Source organism: Peromyscus eremicus, chromosome 19, assembly GCF_949786415.1.
Source record: "Peromyscus eremicus chromosome 19, PerEre_H2_v1, whole genome shotgun sequence".
Lineage (NCBI taxonomy): Eukaryota > Metazoa > Chordata > Mammalia > Rodentia > Cricetidae > Peromyscus > Peromyscus eremicus.
Genome location: NC_081435.1, coordinates 362,031 through 377,500, shown reverse-complemented (window position 1 = coordinate 377,500; position 15,470 = coordinate 362,031). Strand labels below are relative to the sequence as shown.

Below are 15,470 nucleotides of genomic sequence, written 5' to 3'. Positions count from 1 at the left end.
GCTGTGCAAGGTGTCCCACCATAGGCAGTGGAATCCAAAAAGCTGGCTCATGCACCAGGATCAGATCCCTAACCAGTTCAAGCTAAACAACTGTCTTGCCTATCCAGAGGGCCTAGTCCAGTACCATGGGGGCTCCACAGCTATGCATTTGGTCCACAGTTCATGCATTTCCACTAATTTGGCTGGCCTTCTCTGTACATTTTTCCATCATGATCTCAATGTCCCTTGCTCATAGAATTCCTCCTCTCTGTCATCAATTGGACTCCTGGAGCTCGGTCTGACACCTGGCTGTGGATCTCTGCATCTGCTTCCATCAGTCACTGGATGAAGGCTCTATGATGACAGTTAGGATAATTACCTATCTGATCACCAGAGTAGGTCAGCTCAGGCACCCTCTTAACTATTGCCAGTAGTCTAAGGTGGGGTCATCCTTGTAGATTGCTGGGAACTTCCCTAGCACCCTGTTTCTCCCTATTCCCATGATGTATTCATTTATCATGGTATCTCTTTCTTTGCTCTCCCACTATGTCCCTGTTCCAGCTCAAACCTCCCCTTCACCTATGTTCTCATCCCCCTTCCCTTGCCCTCCATTACCTCACCCCCACCCCTAGTTTGCTCATGTAGATCTCATTTATTTCTCCTTTGCTGGGTGATTTATGCATTTCTTTTAGGGTCCTCCCTGCTAGCTAGCCTCCCTGGAGCTGTGGGTTACCATCTCAAACCAGATGATTCTTACACTATTTTCGATCATGTTAATGAGCCTTCCCTTATCAGCCTCAACCTACAGTCCCTTCTTTCCCTCTCCAGCCCCTTTGGTCTCTCTTTCTCTCTTATAACTGTCCAAGCCAACCCTCTTAGGTGCTCACTTTCAGTCCACTGGCAGCCCTTAGTCCTCCTGCTACTCACTCTGCTCTGCCGTGGCACCCCCTTTACTTCTCTCTACCTGGCCTAACCTGGCCACAATTTTCCTTGTGGGAGGTTGCTGGGGTGGAGGGCTTGGTCAGGGTACATGTCCCCTTCTCATTAAGTGAACACTTTCAAATAGAAAGGAGATTGGGGCCTTATATTGCTAATTCTTCTACATTAATTAAAGAATTCCAGTATATTACTCAATCTTACAACCTCATCTTCCCCGATGTTTCTATGATTCTCATCAACAAATTTTCCACGAGGAGTACAGGTGCATCTGGGACCAGATTAGGGCACATGAAGATGAAATTCAACAAACTAACACACCACCCCCTCAGTTGGGGCTGAGGCAGTCCCTTACAAGGTCCCTGAATGGAATTACAAAACCCCATGGGGCATCCCTGCTAGGTGCATTAGTCAGGGTTCTTTGGAGCCACAGAACTTATGAAATAACCCACCTCTCTCTCTCTCTCTCTCTCTCTCTCTCTATATATATATATATATATATATATATATATATATATATATATATTACATACATACATACATACATACATCATACATATACATACGGGAATTTATTGGAGTGGCTGACAGGCTGCAGTCAACAATGGCTAGTTGTGAGTAGAAACTCCAAGAATCTAGTAGTTGCTCAGTCCCACGAGTCTGAGTATCTGAGCTGATCTTCTGTATATGGTGGAATCCTGAAGAAGTAGACTCCAGTGCCAGTGAAGGAATGGATGTGCTGACAAGGTGAGGGTAAGCAGACAAAGAATGAAAATGGGTGAGGATTAGATTTACTAACAGCAGAGAGGGGTTGTCTTTGTCTATTCCTCAAGGAGGAATGTTGCTTCTAGGTCAACTAGTCAGGTATAGTAAAAGACAAGATCTAACAACTCCAGCTGGATCTCCAAAAAACTGAAGAAACAGTTCAATGCCTCTGACCAGTGGATCATTGACAGTCCAATATGGAAGTGGATACTACCCTTCTTAACCACTCTTCTCCTTTTCTTAATCCTGTTAAAATCATACCATGCCTTATAAACTTCTTGTCTAGATTTCTCCAATCTAGATTTATAAAGACTTTTAATGAGTTGCTATTACAGGATTACCAGTCCCTAGCTATGAATGCAGAGGCCTACAACTCTAGATTATACTCTGATGGTGAAGGTCAACTTTGTCCCAAGGACTTCAACACCCCTATTCAGTAGGAAGTAGCTAAATGATAACACCACCCCCTTTCCTGACCCCTGATCATTTATCAATAGTAAACAAAAAAGAGGGGAATGTAAGCCCCTCGAGGTGCATGAGTGGCCAGACCCCTCCCCTGAGGACCTCCATTCACCAGGTTCCACCCACGGAACACTCTAACTGCCCTAACAGCTGGACCCAGGCCCACCCTACAGAGTAAAAAGCGCAAGCTCAGGACTTGAAATCCCACCAATCCCTACCCTTGACTTCCCCCTCCCCACAATAAATGCTATATAAACACTGTCTTCTGCTCAGTTCTCTGCTGCATCTCACCTGAGCAGAGGCATTTACCATCCTGGGTTCTTCTCTCCCAATAAATCTCCTGTGTGAGGTTTGTTGTGTGGTGTGACTTTGTGATACCTTTCTTTCCAGAGCTTTGACACAATCACAGCAGCAGAAAAGTAACTAGTACACCCTCTGATTTTTTTAAATGCAGTCTGGCTTTGATTTTGATATATCTTGATTAGCCCTCCAAATCAACAGGAATCATATCTGGATTTAATCAACCACAAATGGAATACAATTTGAGAAAAAAAGTTTATCTTCTTAACATATTCAGACTTAAAATTACTTTCCAAATAGTACAGCAATGATTTAAATAGCATTAGGTTTTATAAGCAATTTAGAAATGACTGAAAATATACAAAAGGCCATGCACAAGTTGTACACAAACACTCTGCTATCTTAGAAAACTAGAGTACCCTATGATTTTGAAATCCATGGGGCAGGGGGAGGTGCTTTGGAGCCAATACTCTATGGATACTGAGGGATGACTATACATATAAAACTGACTATTGATAACACGAGTTTCTTCATTTCTTTTGCTTGCCTCTGCTCACCCTTTGGATCTTTCAAGATTGCATAACTTCACAGTCATATCAACCTTCCTTTTTACTTGATGACTCTTTTAGACTTTTCATTAGTGATGGTGCCTTTTGTACCCAGTGCAAACTTTTGGCATGGGTGTGAATTTTCCTACCCTTGGGGCAGGAAGAATTTTGGCTAAGAAACATTCTTGAGTCCAGTCTTGGAGGCAGAACTTTGTAGTAAAACACAGCAAGGTAGAACACGGAGGTAAAGCAGCATGGTAGAAAGCAGAGGGGTTATGGGTCAACTGTTTAGTTTGATGTGAGGGAGACTGGGTTGCAGACAGAGAAAGACTGTAGAGTTGGGAACCAGGTTGCACAAATGGCCCCTGCACATGTGCCCTACAGGCATCTTGGATCCATGAGATATTTTGAAACTGGAGGACAGTTCATCTGATACCTGAACTTGGGTTTAGAGACTTAAGTACAGAGAACCTAGTCAGATTCACAGTTTTGAAAAGAGCTGTGATAAGATTGTGTTTGATGAGTAAGTCTTTAACTTGAATCCATTACTAAGTCAGCATGATAGGAGAGCTAATGTATGTGCAAGTGGGACACAGCTGCCATTGTTGCTTGTAATATTTTTAGTATTTTACTATTTTAAAATACTATTGTTGGTTTTTAAAAACCAATATACAAAGCAATGATTTCATTGCAGCATTTTCATACATACTTTCTTTTTGGTCCTCTTCTACTTTCCTGCATCCTTCCTTCCCCAGCCCCTCTTTGCTTCTTGTCATATATTCTATTACCCTTTTCCCCTTCTCCTCAACCCTCCTTTAAGACTTCTTCCCCCTCCCTTAGTCCCTTCCTAGTTTAATGGCCTATACACACAAGCACACACACACACACACACACACACACACACACACACACAATTAAAGTTGAGAATCCATCATGTTGTGGTTTACATGTAAAGATTTTTCTACAAGCTTGCCTGTTTGAACATTTGGTTCCCTTTTGATATTGCTGTTTTAGAAGGTTCTGGAACCTTTGGGAGTTGGAGCCTCACTGGGGGATGTGGGTGACTGAGACTAGACTCTGAGGACTTTGATTGTAGGTACATTGGGACTGGCTGCCTCATATTCCTGATGTCATGTCTTCCTCTTCATGAGAAACTGTAGCCCCTAAAACTGTGAGCCAAAGTCAACCCTTCCTCGATTGCATCTTGTCAGATATTCCACAACAGCAACAGGAACAGTAAATAATACAGCGTGTGACAGTAAGCACGTGCTATTTCTGTCTGACTCTGGGCTGTGCATATAATATTTTTCTTAGCCATTTATTGGTTGATGGGCATCTAGGATGGGTCTTTATTTTATTTTATTGTGAATAGCCTAGCACTAAACATGGTTGTGCAAGTATTTTTGTGGCAGGACTTGGGGGCTTTTAGATATTTACTCAGGAGTGGTACAGCTGGGTCATATGTCTGACTTCCATAGTGGCTGGACCTTTTTCTCATCCTCACCAACATTTGCTATCATCTGTTTCCTTGATGTTGGCCATTCAGCTTGGGATAGAATCTCAGTGATTTTGGTTTTCATTTTTCTGATGACTAAGGATATTGAATACTTTTAAAAATGTTTATTGATCATTTGTGTTTCTTTTGAGAGCTGTCTGTTCAGTTCATCAGCCCATTTATTGATGGGAAGATTTGAAGTTCCACTTATTTTTTATTTACCTTTTGCAGTTTTTTTTTTTTTTTTTTTTTTTTTTTTTTTTTTTTTTTTTTGTATTCTAGATTTCAGGCCCTGTCTGAAGCATGACTAGAAAAGATTTTCCTTCACTCTGCAGGCCATCTCTTCACTCTGCTGATTATTTTCTCTAGATTACTTTTTTTATTTCATGTATTCTTCTGGGTCACTGTCTGTGGTTGTAACAGTATTACTATCATACAGCTCAGAGTCATGAGTTACAGATGCTATCAGGGCTTTCCCAACAATGGCATTTTCCTCCTTGCAGTGCTGAGGATGAAGTGAGTCTTGTGTAGGCTATCTGCCATAGAGCTACATCCCTGCTCCAGTAGACAAACTTTAATTAACACTTGAAAAACAGGAAGTGTATAGAGTTTAGTCTGTAAATGTTCGTGAATATGAAGACTTTTTAGAGTCCGGTGCCTGTCTTCCATCTCAGACCTCAGCAATTTAGGCTTGGGTAACACTGGGGCCTGGCAGCTTGTCCAACCCACACAGAGAGGATAGCAAGGTGCACAGACAGGTACTTAAGGTGTTTTCCCAGGCCATGAAAACAGAATGGTCTTAGGTATACAACATTAGTATTAGGCATGGGGCCATGGGTGTGAAATTAAACTCTGTGTATGTTCCACCATTTTACCTGGGTTTGGTAGGAATACCACCCAGGAAGACCTTCAGGAGGTGAGAATAATAGTAGTTGGATGGAATTCCAGTTCCTCACTCAAGTATCTCCACAATGGACTCTTGAGTGGCAAGACAAGAAGTGCAATGAAGTTTTAGGTTCACAGGAGAAGCTTCTTTGCCAGGTTCAACAAATGGCGATAAGTTTATTTTTGCATTTCATTCAGCATATGTATTAGTTATATTTTTGGAACATAACCCAACATAAGAAAAACAGATTCTGCAAGTGGCGTATAGCTGGTTTCTGTCTTGCAAGCATCACTTGCTGCCTTTGACTGAGATGGTGCCATAACCTTATGTCTGCTCTGGTGTGGGTCTGACACTGAGCCTGTTCACACATAAGCCATAAACCAGGACCTTCCAGATGTCCAGATTCAGGTGCTCTGTCCTTCCTGACAGATGTTTTTCCATCACCCCTGCTCCACAAAAAAAGAACAAAAGCACATCCTGCATCAAGACGTCACAGGCAGTGGCTGGTGCTGGGCTCACAGCACAGCCTATTTGAATGAGCCATCACGATGTTCTCAGGCTTGAGCTCCAGCACCAACATGTGCAAAGGGATTTCTAGATGCTTCATGTGATTCCCTGTTCTGAAGAAATGACACATATACACAGCTGGACAGATGAAATCTGAAGAGAAACTCCATGAAATTTTATTAGTACCATTATTGTATTCTTTGGCTTTATGTATTATATAGGTAAAATTAAAAAAGGAAAATGATTGTAAAAGGCAAATATTTTGTACAAAAATACAATGTTTTAAAAGCTCTTTAAGTATATTTCATATTATTACTAAAAGGTGGTCTATATATCTGTACGTTTGCATATTCTTCCTACATTTGGAGTTTTAGAAATGTACTGTTTACACAGAGCCTGTAACTCAACAACCAATGATAGTCTTTTTCTGATTGGAGCATTCCACATTCAGGAAGATACAATTTTCATAAAATGTATGGCTAATGGCTGAGAAAATCTATGTGATTCAGTCCATTTGCACACTGGAAATCAATATATCAATGTGGGGGAGCATTTTAGCTCCCTAGTCCTTGGGTCACAGTGCAGTAGTGTGTCCATTTGCTTTCAGTGCTTTCCCCATCCAATCTGGTGAGAAAGAAAGACGTCAGATGCATCTGGAAACATGTTCCTGCCATCAGGTCACTGTGTTATAATGTAGATGATGGTACTAGGAGAGAAAAATAAGGATGGGCATTAGTTTTGATGAGGAATAAAGTTTTTTAGAACTTAAAACAGGAGAAATCTTTAGGAAAGAGTACAAAAGACATCATTCAAAGAAGAATGCTGGGAAGTTTTTCTTCATATTAAGTACAAGTTACATTTCATTTGAAGGGCCAATTCTAGGGAATCCTGTTCTCTACTCAACTCCTTCATGAGCAAACAAGGCAAATATACAATGCCTGATTGTCACCATCAATTGTAATCTCATGTTTAGTGATCTATGCTTCTGCCCTCAGCTAACCAGACTGAGTGTTCCTTATTTGATTGAGATCCCTAGCATTACACTACTATTTGACACATCAAAAGTACTCAGTCACTATCTTGAATGTGTATGTGAGTAATTTGTGTCCTAGTACTTCCAAAAGTAATGTGAACAAAGTCTAGTTAGGTTTTTCTTTATCACTAACAAAAGTAGTTTTATTGAACTCGAATTCACAATTCATGCAGATTATTGATGAAAATTTTTACTTTGGTGTGCCTTAATATATTTCTTTCAATTTTAATTTTGTGTATATAATCAGTATGAGTGTTTTGCCAGCATGTATGTCTGTGCACCACAGGCCTGGTGCCTGCCAAAGCCAGAAGAGGGTGTCAGATCCACTGAAACCGGAGTTACAGATGGTTATGAGCCACCATGTGGGTGTGGGAATCAAACCAGGGTCCTTTTCCAAGAGCAGCCAGTGCTCTTAACTGCTGCCATCTCTACAGTTCCCTTAGTATATTTTCACAAGGTCTAAAGATTGCCATCATCTCCAAAAGAAACCCTACACTCTCAGTATTCCTTCCCCATGTCTTCCATCTGCCACTCTGTTTTAAAGAGGGTCATACAGTAAATGAATCCAAGAAGAATCTCTACAGAATTCTTTGACATAAGTATGTTTAAGATATGCAGACTATGACCTTCCACTATACTAGCACAAAGCCTGGCCTGTACTAAGTACTCAGTTAAGTACATGCAGATTGACTGTTTGGATGAATTGGCAGGATGTGGATGTCTACATGCCCCTCAAAACATACAGTGGAGCCATAGGTTAAAGAATAATTAACTGACAATATTATAAACTGATGAGTCATTGTTTTTCCACCGAGGTTGATAACCTACCCTGCTGCTAAGTAGCAGAAGTGGGTTGGAAGCTCAGTCCTGAAAGTCTGCATTCAGAGCAGACTTCTTGCCACCTCTCCCTTTTACAAGACCAGATCCCTTCAGTTCCCCTGTAAGCTGTGAATCTGCTTACCTGCCTCCCTTTCTTTCTCACAAATGAAGTTATTGATTTCATCACACTGGAAGTCATTCCACTGCCCAGCGTAAATCAGCCCAGCACAGTCTTCTCCTGGACCATGGCCGTTGCCCCAGTTATCTGGCTGTCCAGCTTTCCAGTTTCTTTTAACAAAAAAGAAAAGGAGTGTTATCTGCACAGTATGCAGAGGTTTTCTTTGCTCAAGAACACCAGAGCAAAGTAAAAACACAAAACTGAAGCATACTACTTGTTGTGGAGTGAAGATGCATCATTAAGTGCACACTTTCACTTAGCTGTTTGCAGAGTAATATGAAGAGCAGCCTGTCCTTGCAGGCTCATTATCTCTGCTGTAATGAGGTCAACCCAGTGAACCTCATTATTACATTGTGGAGGGGATGAGTCCTTTGATGCAGTTGGGTGAATGGCTTTGTAGACTTCTAGGCACGTGTCTATAGTTGTGCATGGTAATATGCACTCTTGGGATATCTCACACAAATATATACATATATGTGTATATATATGTGTGTGTGTATATATATATATATGTATATATATATGCACATGTTCTTGTGAGAATACACAGGGATCCATGGACACTGGCTTGTCTCTAACATGTCAAAAGGTCAGGAAGAGAGAGTGAGAGCACCTTAATGCACATTTACAGAAACCCACAATCACAAACAACTGGCCGTGGCTCTGGCCCAGCTGTACTTGGCTGACAGCTTCAGAAAAAAGTAAATTAATATTACTGAAATGACACAAACATTTCTCTACTTCTTTTGGGAAAGAGCTTTTATTTTCATTTATGAGAGACAAAGAGTGAGAGAGACAGACAGAGAGAGAATACACAAGAAAGCATACACGCTGGGCGGTGGTGGCGCACGCCTTTAATCCCAGCACTCGGGAGGCAGAGCCAGGCGGATCTCTGTGAGTTCGAGGCCGGCCTGGACTACCAAGTGAGTTCCAGGAAAGGCGCAAAGCTACACAGAGAAACCCTGTCTCGAAAAACCAAAAAAACCAAAAAAAAAAAAAAAAAAAAAAAAAGAAAAAAGAAAGCATACACATGTGCTATTGTGTGTGTGGCGGTCAGAGGACAGCTTGAGATAATCAATTCTCTTCTTCCAACATGTGGGTCCTAGAATTAAACTCAGGTCATCAGCCTTGGTGGCTGATGCCTTTACTCACTGAGCCATCTCTCTAGCCCAGGAAAAAGGATTTTTATTTATATTTATTTATTTTGAGACAGTGATTAGTCCTGGCTGGCTTCAATTCACAGAGCTCTGCCTGCCTTTCCTCTTAAATGCTGGGGTTAAAGGTGTGCACCACCATGCCTGACCAGAAGAGGATACTTTTTATTATTATTATTTTTTTAAAGACAGAGTTTCTCTATTTAGTCCTGGAGCTCACTATGTAGATCAGGCTGCCCTCAAACTCACAGAGATCCATCTGCCTCTGCCTCCTAAAAGTGCCACCATGCCCAGATGGAAAGAGGATTCTTAAAAACAAGTTTTGTGAGTCCCCCCCGCCCTCCCCAGGGTGTATGTGGAGGGGTTAGGCAGTCCTGAGAATTGAACTAAGACATTTGTGCATGCTAGGCAAGTGCTCCACCACTGCCTATGTCCACGCTAAGCCCTCCTTTTACTTTTTATTTTGAGACAAGTTTTCACTAAATTGCCCAGGCTGGCCTTGAATTCATTCTGTAGGCCAGGCTAGCCTTTAATTTGTGATCATCCTGCCTCAGCCTCCTGAATAGCTGGGATTCCAAGCTTGAGTAAGTTTTCTTTAGGATGATTTCACTTGAGGCCCCTTAACTTGGGTACTGTTGCTTGTTTCCATGCAGTAAATTAGGTATGACTCCAGACTATTCCAGTAGGTTCTTTTTAAGAGGCAAATTCATGCATAAAGGCTTGTGGTTTCTGCTTGAGACAAAGTGACTTCTTAGGAAGGGTCCCCTGAAACATCTGTAGTGACAGTACTTCCAACAACTACTCATTACTCACTAGACATAGAGTATCTGAGGGCAACCAGAGGTGAGAGCTCATATTGCCTTCCATTTTTTGAAAATGAGATCATCAAAGTCAGAAAGCAGTGAGAAAGAAGAGATAATTATAGTCAAACACTGGGGTAGCAAGACAGAGCGATGCTCAACTAATCCTAAATGTGTATTTGGGGGTTTGAAAAAATAGTGACCCCAGTTAAATCTAATGATGCAAAGATAAATTAGAAGGAACCATTCACCCATGAGGGGGAGTACAAGTAAGAATTAGAAAACATTCACCACTTCACTGATACTCATAGAGAATGAACTATGGACGAGGTATAAGTTATAGAAAACATTCACTTACTTCACTGATAGAGAATGGACTATGGACGAGGTATAAGTTATAGAAAACATTCACTCACTTCACTGATACTGATAGAGAATGGACTATGGACGAGGTATAAGTTATAGAAAACATTCACTCACTTCACTGATACTCATCGAGAATGAACTATGGATGAGGTATAAGTTAAGCCATGGTAACACAGAAGTGTGCACAGAACAAAGTCCCAGTTCTCATGGAACTTACATAACAGACTTGAGGATGAATTAAGACTCTCACACTGTCAGTGGTGCCCAGAAAGATGGATTGGGAAGAAAAGGAGCTTCCTTTCATGGATGCTTTCTTATATGTTCCTGTCTACCTTGCAGGCCACCTCTGTAAAAGTCAGTGGTGCCCAAGTAGTTTGTTCTCTTTAACATACATTTTGTTCATGTCTACCAGTAATGGTGAAAGGGAACGACTCTGATTTTTATTTATATAATTTGTTATCTCTGATTCCCAAATGTAAAATGTATTTGACATTCTTGATTTTTCAGTTAATTGTAAAAACTGTATGTGTACACACATCTACACATACATCCACACCCACATATATATGTGTATGGTTTATTTGGATTCAGAGGACTAGCTTAATATGATTTTCTTGCACTTTCTTTTACGTCATTTAAAGTCATAATTAAACAGAAAGGGAGCCTTTCTCAATTGAGTTCCTTAGATCACCAGAATTCTTTATATAGAGTTCTCAAGGATTTCCTTATGACTAAAGGCAGCACAAATTCTGCGGTGTAAAGGCACCTGAGATAGCCAGCATAGGTAGGAGGCAGGCCTGTAGAATGAGAGCCTGGGGTCTCAAAGCTTCTCTGGAGAAGCTAAAATCCCACAGAGCAAGCTGTGGCAAAACCCTCAGTTTGTATGTTTGTAACAGAGAACAGAGCATGTCAGATAATCAGAATGTATGTGTAATATTCTGGAATGCTAGTTTAAACAGTGCCTTAATTGCATTCACAGGTAGACTCTGGAAGGAATAACTTGAGCTTGGCCATATTATAACACATATGACACATTAACACGGATGCTTCTAAGTACCCTTGGGATCTTGGGAATACTTGCACAGACAGCTGTAGTGATATGCAAACACACAAATGTGAGTTATGGGGAGTGGAGCATCCCAGGATTTGGGGCTTGTCCTAATGACAGCAGAGCGAATATTCTGTTTTAGGAAAAGCTCCTTCCAAGATTAACCAAGACTATAGCCAAGAAACACCTGCTGGTGAGGCCTGGCTTCTAAATAGGAAAATGTTATGGTGGGAAATGTCTCTTGCAGCAAGATGTTCTCCTACTATAAGGGCCCCTGATGTGGAAGATTCCTCTCTTGTGGCCTGGGCCAGTGCCACACTGGCAGGAACATGAAGTGTTGACTAGCATGGGCTGTTGCTGAAGTAGTAGAAACTGAAGAGTCCCTTGTGGCACCCACTGCTCTATGGCTTACTACTATAAAACTACAATACGGAGTTATATAACTGGACAGGACAGTAGTTCATTTTATCTTTGTAACATAAAAATAAAAGCAATTACTTGAAAATGTTATCACATTTCTACCAAATGGCATTTGGTAGAGAGGAGAGAAGGGAAAAGAAAAGACACAGGGGTTTTTGGCAGATTTGGGAGGCAACTGTGAGCAGAGTGGGCATGAGGGCTTACTGTTCTAAGATGGGCGGAGCCTCAGCTTGTTGACAGTGACAACCGGCCAAGTGGCACATCTGCAATCATGCCACTGGGAATTAAAGCCCCTGGTCTCACTAATCATTTTTGTTGATTCCTATGTTGCTCCTTTCCTATTTTTTCTGTTCCTTTCCTTCGACTTAGCCATGTGTGGAGCTGAAGAGCCCACCTACGGCTTTGTACATGCCCTGCTATTTATTTTCAGATTCATTTCTTCTTCTTTTTCTACCCCCATAAAGTGGAAGCTTAGGTCACTGCTTTCCAACCCTTAAGAAAATGTAGGGTCAAGCATGGTGGCATACACCTTTAATCCCAGCACTTGGGAGACAGAGGCAGGTGGATCTCTGCGTTTGGGGCCAGGCTAGTCTACAGATAAAGTTTTGGAACAGCCAAAGCTACATCAAGAGACACTGTCTCAAAATAAAACAACAACAAAAAGCAAATGTTTGAAGGTTGTAAATGTTCCCAAATACTATTTTAGCTGCAGCTCATAAATTTTGATATGTTCTTATTGTTTAAAAACATTTTTAGATTTTTCTTTGTAATTATTTTCTCTTTGGTCTATGGATAAGATCAAGCATGGTCAGTGTGTGGTGATAGTCTCTTTATTGGTCTACGTCATTTAATTTCCAAATACCTTTTGGAAGATAACCTTTTGTTATCTACTTGTTTGGGGCTACAGAACATAGTCCCTACAACCCAGTTCTCTTAAATTTATTGATATTATTTTGTGGCCCACCATGTAGTTTATCACAAGGATAACACCTCTCATTCACACTCCATGCTCCAGCCACCACTTCCCTGTGGATACCTCAGGATAATGTAGAGACTGTTATCATGTAAAATCTCGGCAATCTACACTGTCCTCCAGTATTTGTGTGAAATCACATTGGTGCGCAGACTTATGGCAACGAGGACCTGGCCATAGCCCCATCCTAGGACATTTTATGAGCTCTTTTTCCCTAGCTGGTCCTGATCTCCTTCAGTACAGTAACTGTGAAAGGCTCCAAGGACAATAAACCTGAGTTCAGGTCTCAATGTGCCCTCAGCACCTGGCATCTCTTCTCTGTTAGTGCTGCTTTTCATCCATGTGTTCCAACCCTGTCTCCCTAAACAGAGTGAAGCAGAGGCAAGAAAAGGTCTCTCCCTGAAAACTGGTTCCTCTTTTACAATAATCACATAATCCTTAAATAATTTCAAAGGGACATGTGCATGTGCTTTGGAGAAAAAGGGTAAAAGGAAAGCTGTGCACAAATTCCTGTGGCTGTGCAAGGCCTGGGATGGTACCAGAGCCACCGGCTTTTGGTATTGGAAAGGTTTAAGATGACTAGCAGGAATCCTTCCTTCATCTGGTCCTGGGCTGTTCTCTGCTGGGAAGCTTTGATGGTCACATGAACCTCCATTTGTTAGTTTGCTCAGCTTACCCATTTCTTCTTAAGTCTTAGCAACTTGTTTGTTTCTAGACATGTGTTCGTTCTTTGGCTTTTGGTTTTTAATAGTGTATAGTTGTTCACAGTAACTGTTCACAATGGTCTCCGATGACTGTGGATCTAGAAACCACTGCTGGTGGGAGGAAGGGGAGATGGGATGGATGGTCCCATGGTTGAAGGCCTCAGAATCAAAGAAGAGGAGGGCAAAGGGAATCTGAGCATCTGGAAAAGCATTTATATAAAGCTAGGAGACCCTGAGATGCTGAAGCCTGTTTCTATTCCCCCCTTGCCTTTTTTTGAGACAGGGTTTCTCTATGTAACAGCTCTGGCTGTCCTGGAACTCGATTTATAGAACAGGTTGGCCTTGAACTCACAGAGATCCACCTGCCTCTGCCTCCCGAATGCTGAGATTAAAGGTGTGCACCACCACCATCTGGCAAGCCTGTTTCAATTCCTAAGTCATGACAAGGAATATTCTTGTAAGATGCTATGTGTGGACCTCTAACTAAGATCCTGCACACTGTACAAATTCTAGGGAGTAATATTCCCCAACTCAGTAGCATTTTACTGTGGTAGCAAACATGATTATGACAACAATAGTAATAACACCAACATCCACAGGCAGTATTTCTTTAGGTGTCAAGCTCTATATTAAATCTACTCTCTCTCTGCATGCGTGTGTGTGTGTGTGTGTGTGTGTGTGTGTGTGTGTGTGTGTGTGTTAGGAAACCACACTTAAGAAGTATTAACATAGTCCCTTTGTCAAGTTCATTTTACACATGGGAACATGAAGATTTCATGTGACTGAGGTAACTCATAGGGTGTCAGGTCCAGGCCTGAACCCAGTGCTCACTCTGTACCCCCTTCCCTGGATGGTACCTCTTTCTCTAGTTTGTGCAGTGTTTATTATTATATGTCAAACTAAGTTAGTCTTCAGTCACTGAGCTCTCACATAATGTCTGCCTAATTTATTCTTGCTTTTAGAATTTGATCCTGGGGAGTTTTCCATGTATATATATTCCTTTGGGTAGAAAAACGAGATTCACAGTCTAAGTGGTGGCTAGTGCAGAAGCCTAATCCAGGAGGCTCCTAGGTAGCTGTGACTGGTGACAAAAATCCCAGTACGGTAGGTGATGTCATCCCTCTCAGGGACCAGGGACCAACAGCAGTGCTCTCCTCCCCAGGCACATAATTCTTTGCAGATCCCCGGGAAAGCAGCAAAGTGTCATATTAGGGAGCTGGAGCACTTAGCAATATTCCAGCTCAGGAAATCCCACGTGAGCCAATAAAGTTTAAGATTGAGTTTCTTAGTCAAGCCCAAATCTTTCTTTCTATTTATGGCAGTGAGAAAAGTGGGAAGATGGACTTTCCTTCTTATCTCTCAACTTCTTTAAAAAGACATCCTGGCTCTCCTGACTGCCAAAGAAAAGGTTTGCCTTTTTCTTTACTAACCTCTGCCTCTCATTCTTCCTCCAAGCCACCACAGCTCCTGATTTACACATCAACACCCACAGCTGTATGGAGTCCTGCAGAGAGCATCCCTGCCATGCTGGATGCTTCCCTGAGTCCCAGTGTCTCCCAGAGGCAGGCAGAAGAGAGCAGATAGAGTACCTGGCAGGCAAGTGTACCTACGCAGCTTTGGGGCAGACCTAAATTCCCCAGGTGCTCCACTTCAGTGTTTGTCCACATTTTCCCCCTCTGGAATGGCCTTCTGATTTTACCTACTTTCTCTCATCATGTGGAGAGTTTAAAAGTACAGAACTGTAAGGTGTAGTGACGCAGGTCTGACCTCGCACTTGGGTGCTGAAGGCAGAAGATTTTAAGTTCCAGGCCAGGGTGGATCATACATGTACTGAAAACCTGCTCAGACCTGGCTGTTCCTGTACATATTTGAGACTCTCTGTCCACCACCTCAGCCCCTATGCAACTTCAGCTACCTCAAGTCTTACCTCAGGGCCTAGAGATTACCTCAAACTGGAAGCACCTCTCCCCCATGGCGCAGCAGCTTCCTGTGATATGCTGCTGTTTGCTTATCTTTTTTGTCTCAAGCAAACTGAAGGTCCCTCAGAGATGGGTATTCATAGGTTTTACACTTTTTCTCCAGAAGAAGTAAGGCAAG

The 15,470-nt window shown here is 41.9% G+C and overlaps 1 protein-coding gene across 1 annotated transcript in view; it reads right to left on the bottom strand.

Moving 5' to 3' along the window:
- Nucleotides 1–6,032: 6,032 nt before the first annotated feature.
- Nucleotides 6,033–15,470, bottom strand: part of Colec12 (collectin subfamily member 12) — a 170,541-nt gene continuing 161,103 nt past the window's right edge. Inside the window, exons 9-10 of the mRNA XM_059246492.1 lie at nucleotides 7,873–8,018; nucleotides 6,033–6,584 (exon numbers count right to left, since the gene is read on the bottom strand). Of these exons, the coding sequence (XP_059102475.1) occupies nucleotides 6,565–6,584; nucleotides 7,873–8,018 (166 nt within the window). The 3' untranslated portion in view covers nucleotides 6,033–6,564. The remainder of the gene's footprint in view (nucleotides 6,585–7,872; nucleotides 8,019–15,470) is intronic.